The 24,205-nt window shown below is 38.1% G+C and overlaps 1 protein-coding gene across 6 annotated transcripts in view; it reads right to left on the bottom strand.

Moving 5' to 3' along the window:
• The window catches only part of LOC136422362 (uncharacterized), a 33,686-nt gene extending 10,981 nt beyond the window's left edge, over window positions 1-22,705 (bottom strand). For 4 of the 6 annotated variants that reach the window (XM_066410075.1, XM_066410076.1, XM_066410077.1 and 1 more), the window contains exons 1-8: window positions 22,572-22,705; window positions 17,106-17,205; window positions 15,920-16,033; window positions 13,961-14,048; window positions 13,299-13,338; window positions 9,185-9,306; window positions 1,952-2,047; window positions 511-554 (exon numbers count right to left, since the gene is read on the bottom strand). In XM_066410075.1, the coding sequence (XP_066266172.1) occupies window positions 511-554; window positions 1,952-2,047; window positions 9,185-9,306; window positions 13,299-13,338; window positions 13,961-14,048; window positions 15,920-16,033; window positions 17,106-17,179 (578 nt within the window). In that variant the 5' untranslated portion in view covers window positions 17,180-17,205; window positions 22,572-22,705. Of the gene's footprint in view, window positions 1-510; window positions 555-1,951; window positions 2,048-5,059; window positions 5,142-6,066; window positions 6,287-9,184; window positions 9,307-13,298; window positions 13,339-13,960; window positions 14,049-15,919; window positions 16,034-17,105; window positions 17,206-22,571 lie in introns of those variants that run through there. The other 2 variants (XM_066410079.1, XM_066410080.1) reach the window with 2 other exon arrangements.
• Between the last annotated feature and the right edge of the window lie 1,500 nt (window positions 22,706-24,205).

Raw genomic sequence — 24,205 nt, 5'->3', positions numbered from 1 at the left:
CTGCGCTCAGTGAAATGTACTACTTTGTCTTTTGAAATATACATTGTAACCTACAGTTACTGTAGGCTGAACAGTACAGTCTAATCTACATGTACATAGATTGTACATACATTTATTCATCTTCAGTATGAAAATTCAACTTCTAACATAAAACTATTTTTTGGTTACACTTACATGTACATAATTCTTATTTCTTGGTTCTTGGCCTCGCTGCATTTTTTTCTGATCTCCAACCAAAAAATAATTTGGCCACAGATGAAGAAACTCCTCCCAGTTGTTATTGTTTTGTTTTTTACTTACATGTATCAATGCATTAAAACTTTTATCATACTTTTTATTACAAGTCATTGACTCTGTGACTACATCACAAGATGCATATTTCTTATTTCTTTTAGTTTCAGTTTATATTTTGCCGGGTGACTCCATTACTTCCTGAAAAAAATCTGGGAACCAAGAAATAAAATTTGTGTGGCCTAACCTGAATAAACACTATGAAAAAACTCTACATACATCTTTCTGGCACTCTGAGACCCGGACGATGGACTGCTCCCCTCCTGGATAATAAGAAGGATGAAAAAAAAAATGTGTAGATGAAGATTAACACTGAAAAGTGGTCCGTCCCTGGTACTGAACACTATCCACGCCGCATAAGAACAGTTCTGCCCCTGGTACTGAACACTATCCACACTGCATAAGAACAGTTCTGTCCCTGGTACTGAACACTATCCACACTGCATAAGAACAGTTCTGTCCCTGGTACTGAACACTATCCACACCGCATAAGAACAGTTCTGTCCCTGGTACTGAACACTATCCACACTGCATAAGAACAGTTCTGTCCCTGGTACTGAACACTATCCACACCGCATAAGAACAGTTCTGTCCCTGGTACTGAACACTTTCCACACTGCATAAGAACAGTTCTGTCCCTGGTACTGAACACTATCCACACTGCATAAGAACAGTTCTGTCCCTGGTACTGCACACTATCCACACCGCATAAGAACAGTTCTGTCCCTGGTGCTGAACACTATCCACACTGCATAAGAACAGTTCTGTCCCTGGTACTGCACACTATCCACACCGCATAAGAACAGTTCTGTCCCTGGTACTGAACACTATCCACACTGCATAAGAACAGTTCTGTCCCTGGTACTGAACACTATCTACACTGCATAAGAACAGTTCTGTCCCTGGTACTGCACACTATCCACACCGCATAAGAACAGTTCTGTCCCTGGTGCTGAACACTATCCACACCGCATAAGAACAGTTCTGTCCCTGGTACTGAACACTATCCACACCGCATAAGAACAGTTCTGTCCCTGGTACTGAACACTATCCACACTGCATAAGAACAGTTCTGTCCCTGGTACTGAACACTATCCACACCGCATAAGAACAGTTCTGTCCCTGGTACTGAACACTATCCACACTGCATAAGAACAGTTCTGTCCCTGGTACTGAACACTATCCACACCGCATAAGAACAGTTCTGTCCCTGGTACTGAACACAAACCACACATCAAACAAGTACTGCAAATGCAGAAATTTTTGCGGTGGTTTTATGTTAACGGTTTTCGCGGTAAGCTCTTTGCCGCAAACTAAAAACCGCCACAAATTTTTGCCCTCCTACCCCCTTGTCTATTTATTGATTCATATGCAAACTTAAGACCACCGTGAATACTCCATTTTCTCCCTACGGCTAAATTAAAACCATGCAAACTTAAATGCATTTACAGTAAGTCCCTAGTGTTGAACACTATCCACACATTAAAACAGTCCTGTCCCTGGTGCTAAACACTAACCACGCGTGTGCAAGATGCTAGGCACAAAAGGGACAACAAGGAAGCCAAGGGAACTAAAGGCCTTCTTACCTTTCTCATACTGTGGTCTACATGTATTGTACAAAGTCATGATGTAAGTACAAGGCCCAAAACGCACATCTTACCTTATAAGGGATGGCATTGTGACTCCGCAGCGCCCCCTTCATGTGGAACTGAGCAAAGCAGGCGGTGCAGTAGAGCTCCCCACAGTCCTCACATAACTGTGGACAACACAACATCCAGTTATCATTTTCAACATCAACACCTTTACTGTACACTACACTACCAAAAATGAAAAAGAAAGTTTTTCTTGTTTTTCTTCCACACAGAAAATTGATCTTCCAGGAAGAAAATTTTTCTGCGTCCAAGAAATTGTTCTTGTCCATGGGGCAAGCAAATTTTTCTTGTTGAGATTTTTTTTCTTATACTTCTTCAGGAATTGAACTGGTTCTAAGAAACCAATTCTTGTATTTCTTAAGAATATGCAATAATTTTTTTCTTGCATTTTTAAGAAAAAAAGAAAGTTTTGCTTTTATTTCTAAAAAAATCTTGTTAGTGAGAATCTTTCAGAAACACTTTCTCCTCTGAAGAAAAATAAGAAAATTGTTCTTTGTGTAAGAATGGACATTTTTTGTGGTTTCTTGTTTTTCTTTTTTTTTTCTTGATTTTCTTCGTGCAAGAATAATTTTTCTCCATACAAGAATTGTCCAAAAATAAGTAAAACAAGAAAAAAATATTTTTGGTAGTGTACAAACTTTTGCAGCTTTTGTGGTGATCTCTCTAGCACAACCTGATGACAGCACAAATAGGTTTCCTTTGTATGACTACTTGCTTCAAGTGCAAATTTTGGAAAACCCCTTTTCTCCGACTGTGAATAAACCACAGCAGAAGTTTAAATGAATTTACAGTAATATCTGTAACCTTGATGGTATGTACCTTTATAAATATGTACAAGTCATGATTCGGCATGATATTTCATGTATGATAAAGGTACAAACTACAACATGGAGGCATTGTGTTATTTGATTATTTCACTTCCGTATTACACTATTATTCATAGAAGAATTGTTGATTCCATGTTGACCATGTTGATTCTAAGTACTATGTGATATAAGTTGAGAAATCATTTTGTGTCATCAATTTCTCATACACATTATAGATCAAATTTCCAATGTTTATACATTTAGATAGACCTGTCCCTGGTGCTGAACACTATCCACATATAGAAGAAGCATATCCCTTGTGCTGAACACTATCCACACATTTGAAACAGGCCTGTCCTTGGTGCTGAACACTATCCACACAGAAACAGGCATCTCCCTGGTGTTGAACACTACCCACACATAGAAACAGACCTGTCCTTGGTGCTGAACACTATCCACACATAGAACAGACCTGTCCTTGGTGCTGAACACTATCCAAATATAGAAACAGACCTGCCCCTGGTGCGTAACACTATCCACACATAGAAACAGACCTGTCCCTGGTGCTGAACACTATCCATACATTTGAAACAGGCCTGTCCTTGGTCCTGAGCACTATTCACATAAAGAAACAGACCTGTCCCTGGTGCTTAGAACTATCCATATTCTTTATTAAAACAGGTCTGTCCTTGGTGCTGAACACTAACCACATATGACAAAATAGAGCCGTCCCTGGTACTGAACACTATCCACACATAGAAACAGACCTGTCCCTGGTGTTGAACACTATCCATACATTTGAAACAGGCCTGCCCTTAGTGCTGAGCACTATTCACCTATAGAAACAGACCTGTCCCTGGTGCTTAGCACTATCCATATACTGTATTGAAACAGGTCTGTCCCTGGTGCTGAATACTATTCACACATAGGAAAGGCCTGTTCCTGATGGCAAATACTACCCAAACATAGAAACAGGTCTGCCCTTGGTGCTAAACACTATCCATACATAGAAACTGGCCATTGCACAGAGGTTTATTATCATAATTCTATATAATCTAAAAGACATTATACTGATCAACATACAAGTAGACAATCAAAAATACTGTTTCGGAGAATCAGCATCTATCACATCAGGGATCTTATTATCAGTCTTGGCCAATTACCAATTTGAAGGAAACTGTATGATAGTGGCGAAGACTGCATCCACTCTATTTGAAACAAATGCATGAATATCTCTGTGCCCAAGACCTTGACTTTCAGTATGATTGTGTCCTGACTTGAACTGACTTGATCAATAGGAGGTGTTTTCACGGGAAAGCTTTCACATCAAGGCAGCACTGAAGGGCAAGGTAACCCATTACAAGATCAGTACCAGAGAATTGGGTGCAAGTAATGCACAATAAATCATTCCAGTTATCAATCATCTTGGAAACAAACACAAAGGGTTCCTGTGATCCTAACCCTGCCTTATCAAACTTAGCCTTTCAAAGCTATATAAAAAGATACATGTGACACCACTTTAACGATAGAACTTCAATTATCATATATGCTGGTAAATCAATGGACTACCAAAAATGCCTTTCCATATTTTCTAAGTTTCTCTACAAACATTACAGAATTCTTTTTTTCTTTTCATGGGGGCTAATATACAAGTCTGAAATGACATTCAAGGAACGAAATATGAGAAGCCCCAAGTGTGGCGACACTTTCTGACAGCAAGACTTATTTTCTGATTCTTCTCAAGTGAAAATTGACGAATGTGTATTTCAAGATTAAAACTATTCTACTTTGGAATTTCCTCAAAAACTGATTGAAATTTTCCTTTACAGATTCCATATGTGAGATTTCCCTAATATACGACCATGTAAGTGTGTGCAAAGAAAATGGGAATATTCAACACAGCCCATGATATATTTCCTCAAAATGCCATTCCTTTTCCATGCTACATTGACATTGCATGCTATATGTAACATTCAACATATCATACAAAGCCTGCAAAGATGCATGAACCATTCAATTACTTCTTGGCCTCCAAGGTTCTGTTTTTCCCATCACGGCACTCGGTTGAAACCACTCTCCACTCGCCCGGGTCACAAGAGCTAGTAAAATACGATCAAAATTCAGCGAAGCCCGAAGAGCCAACACCCCGAATCATCACTTGTGATAAGTAATTTAGAGACAGACCTATCCTGAAGGAGTCATTGACCTTGGAGATGATGACATGCATAGCAACACACGTCAACCCACATGCCATGCATGTAAAATATTCAGGCAAAGGAAAAAGGTTACAGTAATACGTTCTGCACCAACCTTGTGTTAGCCAAGATGTACAAATCCTATCAAACATTAGACCCTAAATTGTGAGTTGAATCAATGCGATGCTTGTAGAGGCCTGTGTGTTATAACAAGGAAACATTACAGTGATTAAAACCAATTCAACTTAGTAGTTAATTAGAATAACACGAGTCTTGAATTACGCACGTTGTATACATCATACTTTGAGACTGTTCCCATATTCATTTGTACATGTACATGTGTGTATTCAAGTTGACTTTACAGTCAAAGTCAGTGATAAAATTTAATTATCAAGTAAAATTACTTTAAATTATACAGCATATGAAGCATTGGTTATTGCTTCTCGTAAAGTTGCATCAGCCCCAGATAGAAATGACTAGATTTTATCGAAAACACAGATGAGATGCAATAAATTTACATCCTTAGAAGATGCCTATTGCTCTATGATATTATGGTACTACATTCAATACTGTCTAGTAATCACCGAGATCACATATTAATATAACTCCTCTGACACAAAATCAAATACAATCATTGCAATATGGATTACAAACTTAGTCTAAAATATGATATAAAATATTGGGCTATCAAATCTGAGAAATCGACACAACTCCAAACCTAGAAACTGAATTTTTTCACAGCATGATTTTCTTATAACATTTTACAAAGACGATTCCACTTCAATTTTTAGCGTACTGACTCATAAAACTTGTGCAATTGTAATGAATTTTGTACAGAATTGTACATAATTCTGCGCATAGAAATGTACGACTGTCGTGTAAATAGAATTTGTGCACGTACACAATATCTTACCAGACACAATTTTGACCTGCGACATCACAAGGACATCCCAAGACATTTGACTTGCGGCGAACCACGAACCCCAATTCAACTAAGTCTGACAACAATTGCCTATCTCGTACTATAGGGAACAGATCAAATTCCTAACAACTACATTGTATTACATATAAATCTCCTTGCATGGAAATCAATGATAGAAAAGAGCAGACTTGTACGATTACCTGTACGATTTCCTCGGTGCTACGGCATCCTAACAAAGAGGTTGACCAAGGGGCCTGGTTGCTGCAGTGTTATTGCAGCAGGACATACCGACAATGCACTTCACTACATTGAAAGCTAAAAGGCAATTTGCAAGTCTCCGAGCAAGACGAAATCCAGATGTAAGTAGAATACCAAGGAGGTGGGAGGATACTTGGGGAATACAGATGAAGTGTGTACAGGCACAGACATGCACGTAGTATATATAATATAATCAATACTAGTACTCATGGTCACGGGATGCTTTCAATACGGAAAAACAACATTGAAGTACATGCACATCGATGCATATTTTGTTCAAGGTTGTTTGGAGTAGTGATATTGCTATAATTGAATGGCTCCAGATTTTTTAACATGGAGTCCAAGGAATGCATTATTTATCCCTATTGAACAGCGGATCATCTAATGTTTAAAGCTTGGTGAAAGGAATTAACAATGCTATAATTATGTTGAAGTATTAATAGGCAGCCATACTTTTATATCACAATGGCACAAATAATCTTGCCTTGTTTCATTATCATACTGTTATGTATAGTATAAGCTATATGTATGTAAAATATCACTGCTGCTATGATTTGTAATAAAGTGTGGGGAAGAAACTGATTTGCATCTTGGCAAGGGGCTTGTACATTTGTATTTACACGTCATGTAGCCTTAATCTTATGTGAAACAAATTACCCCCAACAGAGCTGAAATTACAGTAAGTCACACATGTACGCTACAAGTAATTTAGGTCTAGATTCAATAAACTTATAATTCAATTACCCTATGCATGGTATATTGCTTCTTGCTTCAACTTATATACAGGAATGCTAGTAAATGACAGAGGTCCAGGTGCATTTTCTTTTCATTTGAATCAAACCCTTCAGTAACAATATGCCCTGTACAGCATATTAACATATATATGCAATTATAACAGAAATTTAGCACAACTTTTTTTTCTTTGCAGCAAGGAAGCAGAATAGTGTAAACATTACCCTACAACTACAACTTGAAGATTTTATACCCTTAGTAACCTACAACTTTAATGATAATTATTGTATAACGATACAGTCACATGAAATAATTTTGACTCTTATGAGATGTAATGCACAAGACTGTGAAAGTCTACATGGAAATCTATGTGAAAGGGCAGCTACATGATTATTGTTTATATGACAAATTATGATTAAAATCCAAGCTACACTATCTTAAACCATGGACTTGTAAAAGTGAAGATGGAAAATTATTGCACCTTTAAGGGCACCTGGGTGGCTGTAACATAATCAACCACACACAAATGTCACATGTCCCATAAGCCCAGCTCACTTCCCTGAATGTTAATTTCCCATTCTGTAGGCATGTCAGCCCCAGGCCATACTGATTTGATTATACATATTAGACTTCCTTTGGGCACTGTAAAATTGATGGGAGCATGCCAAAAAAATAAAGGTTGTCTTCATTATGAAATCTTAGTGGTCAGGAAGGTTTTACAAATGACAAAATTGGTATAGTAAATGCAGAAATGTTCGCAGTGGTTTTAAGTTCATGGTGAACTGTTTACCGCAAACTTAGAATCACCGCAAAAAGCCGCTCCACTGTGTGGCTGTAGCGCTTCTATTGTTTTAAACACTAACTCGAAACTACCGCGAACACTCCATTTTCTACTTACCGCGAAATTAAATCCCTGCAAACATTTCTGCATTTACAGAAAACCAAGACTATTTTGTGTATCTTTTGAACCTGCTAAAAGCTTTTGCAGAAAAAAGAATGTAAAATGGGGCTACAGAATTCTGAATCATTCATTTATAACGGGAACCATTTGGCCATGGTGGTCTGTGGCGCCATGTGGCTGGACTTGGGTAAGGTAACATGTGAACTGAGGAATTCAAGTGTGATGCCCAAAAGCACTCTGTCACTGTTTTTATATAGTATTACATGGCAGCCACTCACATGTCTATTATGAGTATGTATAGAGGTGGATATAGAAGGTATTATAAATATATATAGCAGCTTAAAGCTAGTTTGAACATTTGGCATCTGCAAAGATTTTTCAATTTGCCCCTAAAACATTTTGACTGACATTGCTAAAGTCCAACAAATATGATGGCATTCTGTCATCTTGTAGTACAAAATCAGCAAGTCTAATGTAAAATATTTGAATGAGGTCAAATCACATTGGAAACGGACTAAAGGTTTCCTGTGATCATGAAATAGAATGTTGGGGAATTACCCTATAATCTAAGCTGCTACTAAAATTTCCACTAACAATACATGTAAAGAAATCAGTTTGTTCCAATGCCAAGCTAATAGTACACAATCAAATATTGTTACAGTCATGAGTGCATGTATACTAAAGCCATCATAAGCAGAGAAACTGTGATATCCCACTGTTAGGAGATGACCTTTCAAGAAGTCTGTGGTGATATATGCAAGATAATGGCCATACAAGCTACACTGGGACCTCCATACTCACATCTTCTAGGACTTTAACAGTGGGAGGACAACATACAAGAGTGAATGCAATTGATCAGTGTCATCATCTGAGTTTTTCCAGACCTTTTAGTGAAAAGTATTGATCTGAAGGAAATTAATATCATATTTCTAGAGTTTATATTACAGTCATGTATTTGATACATGTATATACATGTAGAAACAGTAAAGTAGGAAATATCATACATGTCCATATGTACCTTACACATTCCTGTTGATTAAAATGTAACATCATAACTTGTATAATAGTTACAAGGTTTCAGGTTTAACAAACAAATGTACAAAAACTAAGACTAAAGTCTAAGTATATGTATACATGATAAAATATAACCAGCTGCTACTGCCCTGTGTGTCGGCGAAGCCGGGGTGTTACACAGTAGACGGTTACATTTTTGTATATACAGGCCATACCTATATAAATCATATACAGATGATGTACATGTACCATATTCAGTATATTCACAATAAATCAGACTTAGAAATTCTTCTAAATAAAACTCAGACAAGGGACCATTCTTGGGGTTTTAAAAAGTTACCTTGAAAAAAACCCACACCACAATACATCATAACTGATGTGTCAACAAAATTGTATTAGATGATTGCACTTACCAAGACTGCCTTCTTGGCCTCACACTGTCCACACGGAGTGCCCTTGACTCTGGCAGTGGATGTTGTATTTGCCAGGATGGACGCGGAGAAGGACGATCGTGCAGAGGTCTTCTGCACCGGCTCTGCGGAGACCACACAGAATACAGGTAACCGTTATACATTTACATTACACTCTTATTTCCACATGAGGCCATACTGATTTGATTATACGGATGACAACCTCTGCGTGCTGCATGGGTGGGTGAACAAAAAATAAAAAGTTCATCATGAAATCTAAGTGGTTGATATATAGGAAGGATTTACAAATGACTGAACTTACAGAACATAATGATTATAAAATGATTGTACATCAAACAATAAATTATTGGAAGCAGGCTTTGGAAAACTTCACTCAGGGCTTGAAATATATTTTGTGCAAGGATAAAGTTTATGAGAAAATTAGTGTACGTTTTACAATAGAAAAAGAGGCATTGTATGACATTACATGTAGTATCCGTTTTTCGATATTTTCTTGCAATAAACGTCATATATTTGCAGCTTCTTTGTATGCTTTTCAGTACGTACATTGTATACGGTCGCAAATTTTTGGGGGAACGGACGAAAATTGACAAGCGCGTGCGGATGTCATCCATATACTAGTAATCAAGTCAGTGTGGCAGGCAGTGACTTACAAATGTACACTACAAAGTGCACATTTTTTGCTTCTTCAGACTCAGACATGTTGAAAACATTCAACTGGGCAGGAATATCTTTCACTTCCTCATGCATGTAGCACGCTTGTGGGCCAGTTCACATTCAGAAGCTTTCAATGAATATGAAGGTTTGAAGTATTCCCCAACCATGCCATTTCTCAGTCCATTACTGTTACATGTATTGTTAAACAGGCAGTACTAGTAGATAGTACAGAAGGAAAAGTGTAGAACTTTGATCACATCATGGAAGCATTTACGCAAGAAGGTCTGTAATATGCTACACGTACATGTGGCTGAGGCACATTTTGTATATTGTAAAATGTATAATCAATGTTACAAAAGCGCAAAGAACCTCTGACCAGACAAAGTCTAAGTCTGGTCAGAGGTTCTTTGCGCTTTTGCCATGAATCATAATGGAGTCTAATCATTATGCAAGTTCATCCATGTACATGTATGAACTGTACGAAAGACTTGGCATCCTTTAAACTTCAAGTACTTGTATTGATGTTAATAATTGTGCAAAAACATAGTTTTCCCTTTAGCACACATTTTCTGAAAATGAATATGCCCAATATACTGTACTACCAGTAACAAGATAAGGACACCATGACTGATTATAAGGATGACATATGCGTGTGCATCAATTTTCATCTGTTTAAAAACACACACAACATAACTGTAAATTGTATCAAGAAGCTGCAAAATAAGCAAATATATGCCATAAATTGCACAAAACATCGGAAAATGGATACTTAATGTCATATATATATACAATGCCTTTTTTCCTATCATATATGTACCGTAAAACATACTGATTTTGTCATTAACTTAATCCTTGCAAAAAATGCATTTTGAGCCCTGAGCCAAGTTTTTTGATTGAAATTTGAAGGCATTCCAAAATAATGTGAAATAAGAAATTTAAGAATATATTTATAATTGTTTAATATACACCACGCATGTTCTATAAGTTCAGTCATCTGTAAAACCTTCCTGACCACTCACATTGCAGACTTCATAATTAAGTCAACTTTTTCGACCCAACTTCTAGTTTTTTCACTTGTACCAATCAATTTTGCACTGTGCACTGAAATGCACAATTCATGCAGCCTATACATCCGGGCCATGAGCTCAAATCAACTATGAAAAACTAGTCTAAAACTTAACACATTCTATGTGTTTCCTTGGCCTTTCCGAGAACCAACTTTTATCAGAATTTCTCATGCATTGAGAGAAGAAAGTCAAGTTTGCCTGAAGCTGTGTGGATGATTCAGAGATGCACAGTCTGTAACTAATAACTTACCAACCCACAGTGGGGGTGGAAGTATTACATGATGTACATGTATGTCATAAAGAATTCAACATCGGCTAGTTGAGGTCGTTGACACATCATGCTCTATGAAGTTTAATGCCACTACAAATTTGCAGGTGTGAATTAGCATCCCTTAGGCCACATCAATTTCATTCCTCTGTTGTTAGGTTTGCCCGTTTTATCTTTTTTTAATTCTTGAAATAATCATTAACACTACATGTATTACCATTCTGGGCAGAAATCACTATCAACCCCAAATAGCACACATTTGGGTACCAACCGTTGTTAATACGTTTTATTGAAATATGTTTGTCCCAAAGCAAAGCTGTTATATATATATATATATATATATATATATATATATATATATATATGATATCAAAATTTTGTTCTATGGATTCATTCATGGATTATAAATTTCATCACAGTACAATGGAAGCAACTTCATATTTCTGTTTTTCCCTCCTGCTCTATCATATTATAATACTAGTAATTTTCTGCAATAATCCAAGAAATAAAATTGGTGTTAATATAACAATAAATTCAAACAAAAATATGTTAGACTGAAATATTATGAGCAAAGTTGGTCCCTTGAATACAAAATGCTAAAAAAGATATATTCTGTCGCACCATCAAGTTGTCACTGGAACTAGGTTGCTTTAAATTTAATCAGTCACACTGAAACTTTAAGCTGTATATTTTTCAAAAGTACTAATACTGCATTTCTCTGTGCATATCCTTCATTCATCATATCTATGCCCTTACCAACAAAGTCATTACAAACGGGACATTCATTTTTATCTGAACCCAACCATATGGCAAGGGGAGAAATGAAGCCTTACAGGGGGTGTTAAAGTCTATGTCTGCAGACAGGAGTGCCCTGAAGTCCTCTTTTAAGGACATTCACTCCAAGATTGACTTTCAAGCTGTCTGTGCCATATATGGAACATATTCAATCCCTCCAGTGTAATATTTCAATAGCCTATAGAAGTACAACCGTATGAGCAGGGAAAACAAAACATGTACCTTTCGTTAACAAGTTTTGCTTTATGTATGCATCTAAGGCCACACCAATTTAATTTCTTGGTTAACGGATTTAATTCTAATTTTAGCATGAGGACATCATTAAAACAGAAGGCTGGGGTGAAAACTTGCACCTGACCCTGTTCACTCCCTGAAACTGTGTGCACCAAAGTACAAATTTCCTCTGAGATTCTGTTTGCATGTTGATTTTCCAATCTAGCATTTTTTTTTAAATTCTGTTAACCAAGAAATTAAATTGGTGTGGCCTCAGAGCCATTTACAAAAAAAAATGATACAGATCTTCGTAACATTTTAGTGTAAGTATTAGTATACAGTATTTTATTATATACTGCTGCGAGAGTGTGACATATCAGCATTTCAACCAAGTGCCATTTTCAACCTTGTCTGAAGCTTCCCTTACTGAATATTCTATCACAAATGAGTATGTGTGGGGGGGAAGGTGGTAGGCGGATTATCTGTATAGGAGTACATTCGTCTTACTTAAATTGCACTATGATTTGCCATAGGGAATATGCCATCATAGTCAGTAGTTATCAACATCGAAACAACACCTTACCTTCTGAAAGAATAAAGACACAAAGAGCTGAATACTAATTTCTTAAAAACATCATTGGTTACAATACTGTAACAGCATTCAAGTTCACGGGGATTTACTTTCATGCTAGGGAGGAAATGTAACGTTAACAGTGGTTTTATGTAGTAGTATAGGCGGGCAGAAGACATAACAAATGACATATTTTTGCGGTGGTTTTGAGATCAACATTTACACTGTATTACTGTATCAAAAACTTTAAATTTCATATTTGATTAATAATACAACTCAAGGGCACCTGTTAGTTACATGTATCTATACTAATGTCAGTAATGTTTTTAAATGATTGAAATAAGCAAATGTTTCTACATCATTTTTTTTGCTCCCTAAAAAGGATATGCAACATTTTCAGTTATACCCTTTCATTTTTAATATGGGCCTCCACAAACAAGGTGCAGCAATATCATTTCAAGGTGGTTCTTTAATAAATATAGACTGTAAAATATGAGTCTATCCACAAGGGTGCTTTATACATACCTATTGGTTCATCCTTCAGGACTTTTAGCTTCCGTGGTTTCTGCAAAATAAAGGAGTTTTCCTAATCAACACTGACAGCAATGCCAAAGACAAAGTTTTCTTTCGTTTTTCAACAATTATTTTTTTTTTATGTTGACCCAACATGGATAACAAAATTTTCTAAAGATTTAAAACAATTGATGATGTAATATTTTTTGATATTCATAAACGTGACCAGCGAAATTCCTACCTATATTAGTAATATCGAATAGTAACATTAACAGCTTAGACCAAAATGTAAAATGAACCATCCCCAAGTACATACAAGAAATGTTAAAATACAGCCTGTATGTTCATGCATCATAACATGGGAATCATCAAACTATACATCCATATTTTGGCTAACTTAATCACCAGGTTATTGCCACTACTTACTTGACTATTTCCAAATGAAACATACATGTATAAGATTTCAAAATGTCGAATTGAATGATACAAAATTCCAACATGATTAAAAAGAGTTCACTGAAAAATAAGAATTTATTCACAATTCACAACACAATATCGACAGAGAAGCCAATCTTGAAACGCATTGCTTACCTTAAAACAGCTGAAACAGCTACGCATGTACATGTAAAGGAATTAAGACGCAGTGCCCAGTGGCATATGGCTAACAAACGCACCTTGTCACTTCTCTTCTTAAGCACGTCTTGAGCATGGGTGGTCAGAGATCCTTTCTTCCCAGACTGCCAGATAGTGCCACCCTGACGCCTACACAACCAAAGGAAGATGATAAGGCTTTCACCACAGGCACATTATCATTTTTGGAATTACACCAAGCCTGCTTCTTTGCAAATGGAGTTGATGCTTCTTGAGATGAACACAAAGAGTGACTCTTTTAGGGAGAAGACACCAAACGTAGTCTTTGGTTTTCCATAAACAACATGTAGTTCTAACAGTCTAGCAATCTGATAGTTGCTGGCTATACTATTCACTGAGAAATCTAACATTTGGCGTCAGGTTTCGGTTTGTGAAAGATCGGACGGTAACATGATACAGTGCAGTGGAGACCTCCTTGCAGTGCCCGAGAAACGAGGGGGGAATTACAATGCGGCTTTTAGCAATGTGGGCAACACGCGGAGCTCTCTGCGTAATCCAGGTTTTAAGTGCCCCCATCTTAACATATTGAAGATGAGGCCCCCTTACCACTTACACAGCCTGGGGCTTTACCCATGGGGTCATATCCAACACCATATTGTACAAAACTACCACAAATAATACGTCAGACCCATATCACGGCCTCACAGTGCAGATATTTTATAGCTTCCCCTTCATAGAAAACATAGATTACTAGCCACGGGTAAACGACTTGACATGGTGATGGAAAATCCTCCGAGACCGTTTGTCATCACGCGGTTACGGTCGGAGAATGACGTTTACGGTGCAATGATAGCGGTCTTGACGCGTTCCCCCCAATCCTAATAGTTTGCATGCAGCAACGTTATACTTACCTACGTGCATGTACTTACTAGCAACATGTTGTAGAATAATGAACAAGAGAGGCGCCCACATGCACAGTGACTTGAATATGCAGTAACTGTCTCTTCCCCATAATGTTGATACTAATGATAGTATGGCGGTTAGGGAGGCAAGTAGTCTAAATTACTAGCAATTATCTCAGCTTTATGAAAGGTTTATAATAGGTCTCATTCAAACATTTCATGAGTGTGACTACTCTGGAATACTAATAAGCCTTTCCTGGCACGGTGGAGCCACTATGTCAAGGGTTGACTAATGCATAGAAGAAATACTGAGTCAGACATGAATGCATAAATAAAGCAAAATATATCTAAGGAAAGAATTCAGCATACACACAAGCTACATGTATTGTCTCATCAAATTGTCTTGACTTAGTATAGATTAACAATTATGTTATAATGCATTTTATATGAGTTTTGAATATACTATTAGTATGAATGACACAAAGGTATTCTTTCATTAGAGGATTCAAATGTAACGTTTTGAAAACAAATTATATTTCCTACCTACATTATAGATTTGCACATGCATGTACATGTACATTTGTACATGTACCATCCATACATACATGTAGTGAAGACACAATATGCAATCATGTTTTACCGAGGCCCAAATGAAAGTCCACACTGATGTTTACATTGTGTACAATTTTACATTGACTACATACTTTAAAGGACAAGCGTGGAAATGGGGCTACAATTAGAAAGTTCAAATTTCGTTGACATTTTGAATTCCCATTAACTTAAGGCCACAACAGCTAAAGTTGCCTCCTAATCTTCTATTTTCATTTTGTCAACTTGCTAAAATTTTACTTTAAAAATCAAATGGGTGTGGCATAAAGAAATTTGGCATAATGACAAATCTCAGACAGTGAATCCTACAACCACTTGTTAGATTGGCTGTTATAGGTCCAGCTGACTAAAGCATACTTCAATTCAAGTTGGTAACTGTTCTGCTATTGGTCCAGCTGACTAAAGCCTGCTTCAAGATGGTAACTGTTCTGTTATTGGTCCAGCTGACTAAAGCATGCTTCAAGTTGTTAGTTGTTCTGTTATTGGTCCAGCTGTACAGCAAGTGTTAGCACTACTGTTTTGTTGACTTACTCTCTCTCCTCTTTCTCCATCCGCATGGCTACCTTCAGTTGGTGTAGCCTTGCCTCCATCTCTTGGTTGTCAACCTCCAACTGTAGGTTCTGGGCTCGAACCTCCTTCACATCCCTGTAGTGTAATAAAAAAAGAAATAGTAAGTTTAAGTGGTACATTGCTGTTAACGTTTACCTTCTGTACTGTGCTCTTGACAGAAGCCAGGGAAACATATTGTCTTTGCTCGGTTTCTCTTTCTTCTACTCCAAACAAATACTAGTAAGGCCAATGACTTGGACCAGACATTGTCACCATGGTTAATGAAGGTGGTAACAGACAACATTTGGTGTTTGATTACATAATGTAGCAAGTGGCAGGACAGAGCTGGAGGGGCTGGTTACCATATACAGTATATATATGAATGTGTTTGTGTAAGAATAATTTGTTTTGCTAGACCACGTGAAGGTAAACATTATGTATCACTAGCTATCTGCTTGAAAACCTGCCTTTTAAGTTTGGAATAATGAGCTGGATCAAGACTATCATGCTTCTTTTTCATACTGAAACATGGCGAATGATAAGCACCCTCTGGCAGAACGTACAGAAACTGCATTGCCAATTGAAGATACTCAGGACAAAGACAGACACACAGACAGGCCAAAAACAATAACTAAGTCTACAACATTACACAATTAGTGTAATAGCTTTGAAACTAGAATCTTACAATGGCATGCATCAAGGACAGGTAATTTTTATCAAACATAAACAACAATGATCCAATTGTAAATTCCATTGACAATCATGATTATACAACTGCTCATTCCACCTAAAAATGAAGCATTGTTGCAAACAAGACAAGAAAAAAACAGCATTATTATTCTATCCTAAAATCATGTACTGTAAATTTTTTTTTGCTGTGGTTTTATTTTGCAGTAGGAGGGAAAAGGAGATTTTTGTGGTGTTTTTAATTTGCGTTTGAAATAATTCTGTAGTACGGTTAAGAAACACATTAGAAACTCATATTCGTGGTGTCATAAATTCACAGTGGAAAGATAACTGCGAAAAACAGCAAAAATAAAACCACCGTGAACGTTTCAAGATTTACCATAAGCTCTACGTATACTAGTCTACATGAATAACATCACAACACCTGTATGCACCACTTAAAGCTTCAAGAACATTCAAAAATCATATGAGTAATACTTACTTGCGATGTAATCTCATCGACGCTGGTTCTTTATTAGAAGGAGTGAAGCTGAACCCTGGTGCCCCACTGTACATGGCTGATGTGTCAGCTGTCGCCACTCCTGTAGATTCAAAGACAAAAAAACAATTGATCCATTTCGTTACCATTGTGAGACAAAACATTTTCACATGTCAGCAATTACCATACAGATACACCATTCTTGATACATAGGTAAATCAAATGACCGTAGTGGTTCCACATCATTTGTGGTACATGGAGGTCCATTTGGCTGTAAGATTCGTCGAGAGACTAAACAAGGGACAGAAAATAAGGGGCTGTTGTCCTTTCAGATGCTGTTCACAAGAATGCTTTCCCGCTTTGACTCTCTACTGAGTCGGTCTCCAGTCTCTTAAGTCTAAGGATCAAACCATTCCGCAACTTCAGAGACGCTTCAGTTAGAAGGTACAACTGCCTTGGGGGAAACCAAGGTGCAAACCTCTATTTGGTCATCTCAATGAGATGAGGTTTGCATATTCTCATGATCAACAAATTCATCCTAATAGTGGTATGATTTTCAATCTAATTCTAATCTTTTAGAATAATAGATACACCAATTCCCAAGATGATGAACTCAAAATACAAAGTTAAATGGCCATAAATTGCGTCGTCATCAGCTACGAAATTCTGTATTGACAAAAAGACTGCCGCTGGGGAAAACACTGTGACATTTACTTTCAATTATATCATAAAGACGTTGAAAAGTAGGTCTTACGGAAGAGACATTCATAGAAAATACAGTCTGTTTGTTCAGTTTTCTGATATTTGAAAGAAAATGAAGGACTTAAGGTGATTTTATATGAATGAATGATTGAAGACCTTCATTGTACATAATTTATATATCCACTTTTGATATTCAAATTACAGGTATATCTATACAACAAACAACAATAAAAGAGAATATTTGTCTTAAGTATTGCTGTGTCACGCCGTGACCGTGTGTGGCCACAAATTAGTATCTTCTAACTAGAGTTCCACGATCTCATACCTTTACCAAATGATGTTTTTACATGTAACGTTGGGTAACATAAATTCGGGATTTTTCCGATAATGGTTGACTGAAATCAATCTAGCAGAACAATAAACCATCCTTTTTTTCTATTATTCTGTCAGTATCATGTACTATCTTTGCACTAATCATATATATGGTAGATTTTGTCTCTAGTCGTGCTGACACCATAATATTTCAACTTGAAACTACCGTCCGCCGCACGCACAATGGCGGTGCTGTCGGACAGGGGTGAACATTAATTCGGGAGAGAAGATTCGTCTTGAATATCTTACCGCTAATTACATTTTATGCAGCCGCTATTCGTTCCATCCTTGGCTTGAGGAGAGTGCTATGGATATAGACGTGTCCAAGTAAAAAAATACACGAAAAAACGGCCGTACCGCACACATCAGACCTACGGGAACAACCCGTGTGTTGAGTCGGTAGCTATAGAACGTCCTAGTCGACATCCACCGTCATGGCAACGTGTACATTATTCATGGAAAGTTAGCCGGATGCCGTAGCATTGATAATACTACTATGTCCATGTATGCCTTGTTGTGTTAGGAGCAAACTTTGAGGAAAATATCGTCCTCAGTCCACAATCACACCCAACATTTAGACAAAAAAGTGTTCCTCACAAACCTTTGTCGTCTGCTTGACAACAGGATTCTGGGTAATGATATGGCGGCGGGAAAATACACGAGCCGTAGGTTGTAGCAACAAAGAGGGGTTTTGATGATTGATCACACTTAGAGTCCAATTGCAGGTCAGCAATTTTAAGAAAATAAGTTGTCTTGTAAATGATTGTGTTTAGCAGTAAGCGGATGTGACATTTGTCTTATAAACCAGCCGACAACGATGTAGTGTGAGTCTCCCACGAAGCCCTCAGGCTGTTCCAATAAGGGACGGAGAGTTTTTGTCCTCGTCGCCTTCTAATGCATGCTTATCGAAGCTTTTCAGACAGTGTTCTGAATACGTTAGTCTGTCAAGTTTGCATTTCTAGCGGTATTACTGATGTTGCATCTAGCACATATCCCTTAATACCCCGTTTTCGAAAAATCCCGAATTTAAGTACCCCACGAATTTATGTTACCCAACGTTACCTTTACAAATTCTCAAGGTTTTTTCATTGATTATGCATATGCAAAAAAGGTCCTCATTTGCATGCATTATATCAGTTGATGATCTTCTATACCCAAAGAACACAAGTTGTTTTAACAAGATTGGCAACATTAAAAAGATGTTGCCATGGCGACGGTGGTCTCTGTTAACGTTTTCGTTTTTAGCCCACATGCAAATAAGGACCTTGCATAATAAATCATATCAGTCGATCACCTTCTCTACCAAAATAACACAAGTTGTCCAATGTATGAAAATCTTGTTTTCACAAAAAAAGATATCATACCATTCCTCATAGATTATGTAAATGAGGCCCTTTATGCAAGATTTGTGTCTAATAGTGGCCACATTTACTTAACTTCCAAATGGTGCAAAAATGAAATCCCCATCATTGACCACTATGGATTTATAGTATTTTGTCATTAATTATGCAAATTAAGTATCAGTTTGCATAATTGATATCTATCAATATTCATCTCTTTCTCAGTTACATATGTCATGTGATTGAGAGTCCTATAATAGAATGCAGCTGATTTATTAACTGTCCTCACTAATTATGCAAATCAGATATTGATTTGCATACTTGGCATATGATTATGTAAATCATCACTTAAGCTATCTACACACTAAAAATTATGATGATCTGTCATCCCCTTCTTGCGTTATTCTCTTTCAAAGTTTGAGTCAAAATCAGCTCCTGCAGTTCCAAAAAAAGCTGCTAGGGGGTCCAAATCTACAGGACATATTTTCCTAACAAAGAGCTATCCACCACTTAAAAATCATGACTATAGCATGTTCAGAAGACGAGATTTGAAAAGTGAAAGTTCCCCTGCAGTACCATAGAAAGTCGCTAGGGGGCCCAAAATCCAATCATTACAGACCTACCAACCTACAAAATATGAAGACAATACATCCAGGCATTCTTGAGTTATCGTCCCATGGACTTTCACATTCCTGTACAATTCCTAGAATTCTTGCAATCTGCACACAATATAGTAAAAATTTGGCTCGCCCCTGAGGCGTCGCCAAAAATGAAAGTTGTACTACTAGTATTACTATTATGTAGCTAAAATAATTTTCTCATTAATTATGGAAATAAGGCCCTGATTTCCATGATATATGTCTAATGATGTTCACCTTTAATTAACTTCCAGATGCCAGAAGTATGCAATTCCCATCATTGACTGTTATAATGGCATTGTTGATGACTAGCGTATTTTTTCATTAATCCTGCAAATGAAGACCTCTTAGTCTTATGTAGGACTGATATTTATTGATATTCCTCTCTTTTTCAATTACTAGTAGTAGTACATTATGTCACATTTTTCAAAGTCCTGTCAATTGGAATGCAGTAGATTTATCATAATTCTATGAAATTTTCTCATCAATTATGCAAATTAGCTCCTATTTTTATAATTAGCATATATTGTGTCAATCATCAACATACCAAAAGCTGTGACCATTTGTCATTCCATTTGAACTATCAAGTCTCAAACAAAATATTGTCCCCTGCAGTTCCAAAGAAGCTGCTAGGGGGGCCCACAAGCCCAAGAGCTATCTTACATTGAAAAATCATGACCATACTAGCTAGTAAAGTGTCCAGAACACAAGATATAACATTATAAGTTTAAGGACTTCAAGTCTTGTTGCAGTACCCTGGAAAGCCGCTAGGGGGCCAATTATGTGATAATTTCTTAACTTTGCCGACACCTACCAACAGACCAAATATCATCGACAAGTACAATAGATCCATCCACAACTCCTTGAGTTAAGCCTAGGTTACACATAGCCGAACATGGCTCCCGAACGCTAGCCGACTCAGGTCGGCGGTAGTTCGGGAGCATTCTGACCAGTTTTTGGGCCACGCCTATCTTTGGCGCCGAACATGCGCCGAAGATGCGCCGATCATCTCCTAACCAGTACACGAATTACTCCCGAATGGGCCCCGAATGCTTTCTAGCTTACTCCCAACCATCCCGACCTCTAGCCGCAGACTGCCGAATCTCTCCTGACTAAACCCCGAGCGATTGCAGACCCTCTCACGAATTTAAATGGACATTTTCAGCGACTTTCAAAAGAGGGGTCATTTTCGGTTTTAATTAAAATAGTCCATTCTATTATGTTGTTAACATCACCGAGAGATCGAATTCGGATCATGGCTAGCTTTAATACTGCTTTTAGTGTTCTTCTTTGTTTTTGGTCGTGTGAAGGTCTGGGGTGATTCGCCCACGTTCAGATAGTAGTCAGTTGGTTGAGAATTAGTTAGCAGAGTTTTGTCTACGGCCTTGGGGTGAGTTATGGGTAGGTTGGAAACTAGTTGGGAGTAAGTCAGTAGTGTTTCTGGCGTGGTTAAGGTTCTTATTTTACTACTGACTCAATCTCGGATACCAGCAGAGCACTAGCCGACCGCGCCGAACACCAGCCGAACACCAGCTGACCCATTTCAGACCCTCCGTCCAGAGCCGAATGTTTTGAAATTTTCAAAACATTCGGCTGGCGCAGCCGAACACCAGCCGACTCAGCCGAACGCCAGCCGACTCGGCCGAACGCCAACCGAGCTAGCTCCCGAATCACTCCCGAATCACTCCAACCATGGTCGGGGGAGAGTCGGAAGGCCATGTTCGGCTATGTGTAACCTAGGCTTTATGCTGTTTACAGACAGACAAACCAGCGGCCCCGAAAACATTTAACCCTCTTCAAGTTCTTGGCAAAGGTAAATAAAGGGCTGTACCTATCCTACAGGCTAACTTGTTATGTAAAATCTGTGATTTATCCAAATACAAATCATTACTCTTCTATTATATTCACTTGTTGTATTCGATCAATATTGTCAACCTACATAATTAATACCGTAGCCAAGGAATTGCACTATCCAAAATGTGTAGCCACTTATGAGCCAAATTTGCCCCCCCCCCCATTAAAAAGAAACTTTGCTGTGACATATTATTTAGGAAATCAACAAAAGTTAAGATACAGGAATTGTTATATGTTAACGGAACGTTGATATAATAATTTTTTATACTTGTAAGTGCTGTAAGATTATAATTTGAACCATGTTTTGTAACTATCTGTGAATCACGATCTTGGGAAATACAACTTGGAAAAAACTTTAACAATCAGATTGTTGAATTCTGGCTTCAAAAAGAATATGCTAAAACATGAAACTGTAAACAGTAAACACGTAAATAACAGTTGCTAATCTGTGACGAAAGCCTGGACTGCCAAAACTGGGCTTGTCTCGTAACCTGGTTACCCATTCATAATATCGTCACTTATACACATACAGTCCATCGTACATTATCTAGATCATTACATACCTTCTTCAGTAACGTTTTACACACGTACAACCTGTTCTGAACGGAGAAAGAAGTTCAAATTCCCACCCAGGACGTTGACGCCGTGACCATAGCAAACAAGCCGCAAAAATGGAAACTGAAAAAATGGCGGAAACCAACGTGGACTCTCGCGAGATCTGGCGAGATTTGGTGATCTTCAAGCAGATGTGAGGCGGAATTTTGTAACATCATCTGCCTACCCTACCGAGCTTCAAAAACACAACCGGGATTCCATGAAAGCACCTATTTATTTTTTTATTGCTTTCGGAGAATTCCAAGTACATGTATCAGGAAAGCCAGGCAGTCAGATAAAGTTTCCATCTTCCAAATCTCTGACCAAATCAGATGACACTTTCTCAAGGAGTTTAACCTCTTAGTTCTCAAGTATCGTACCGTTCTTATATATATTTTTGGTATTTTCCTCTCTATTCCAGCAAACGTCGGGAATTAGTCTAGACCCAACGAAAGAAGAACGGCCATTGAATAATCACGGCTGAGAATCACATGGCTCTTTTCCGTAAAGCGTAAGGCAGCCTAGTTTCAAGAAACGATCTTGAAAGGAATGACACGATAAACCGTACGCGTGGCGGTCTTATAGTGTATTAAACGACTCGGAAAACATTTGGTACTCTTCCCTTTATATCTTTTGAAAGTGTTAAACGGACGCTGACAACCCTCCAACTCCACATGGGCATTGAATGTTGATGCAATTTTCCACTAGTACTCTACGGTAAATGTGTGTTGTCTGTGACTGTCACGAAGTTGCTAATTTCTTCTGTGAAATTCTTTACATACCACTGGTTTTTAGAAGTATCTAGAACCTTGACGTTCTATATTTCCCCTTTCCTATACCATTATGATTTGGCTTACCGAAGAAGGCTCTACAATTACAAAACCTGCTTGGTGTATCCTTAGTGTCCATGAGAAGTTCATAGTGCTGCAGTGAGAAAACTAACAGATAGGGGGCGTTAAAACATTACCGTAAAATAAACTGAATTAATGAGGTACGTACATGGCCGTGTGTGTTTGTTGACATGGCCGTGAAGGAAGCCGAACTATGATATACAGAGACGTGTGAGTTGTATCTCAGGGAAAGTGGATTGTGTAGCAATACACCAAAACAAATGTCGTCTTGCATTTTCTAAAAGATAAGATAAGAAAAGAACGCATGATCAGCAAAATGCGGAATAAAGGTGTGATGACTGCGTGAAAAAATTGCCCCTTCTCTAGCAAGGCTCAATGCGCTTGCCCCCCCCCCCACCCCCTCCCCCCCTCATCAGCCCTGCTATCCCTACAACCCCTGATGCCGGGATGGTTTGCGAACGTATTCAGCCGTGCTAGAGGAGTAGGTTGCTAGCCTCCTTTGCAGGCTTCTCCCACGGTGATTTTCAACTTATCGGTGCCAGGTTCTTTGGCTGGGGGGGGGGGGGGGGGGGTGCGTATTTGCGGTTACAGGGTCCCAAAGAAAAACGGGGCCTCAAGCAGATACGGTCTCCGCGCATATACGGCCCCCCGCCAAAGATCTGCCCCCGGGAAGTTGAAAATTCGCCACGGGAGAAGCCTTCAACAGAGGCTAGGAGGTTGCTGTGATCTAGCTTTTTGGACAGTTCAAGGTG

The sequence above is a fragment of the Branchiostoma lanceolatum genome, chromosome 17 (genome assembly GCF_035083965.1).
Source record: "Branchiostoma lanceolatum isolate klBraLanc5 chromosome 17, klBraLanc5.hap2, whole genome shotgun sequence".
In the NCBI taxonomy this organism is placed as follows: Eukaryota; Metazoa; Chordata; class Leptocardii; order Amphioxiformes; family Branchiostomatidae; genus Branchiostoma; species Branchiostoma lanceolatum.
Note: the sequence above shows the minus strand (reverse complement) of the source record. Positions and strands in the feature narration are given on the sequence as shown.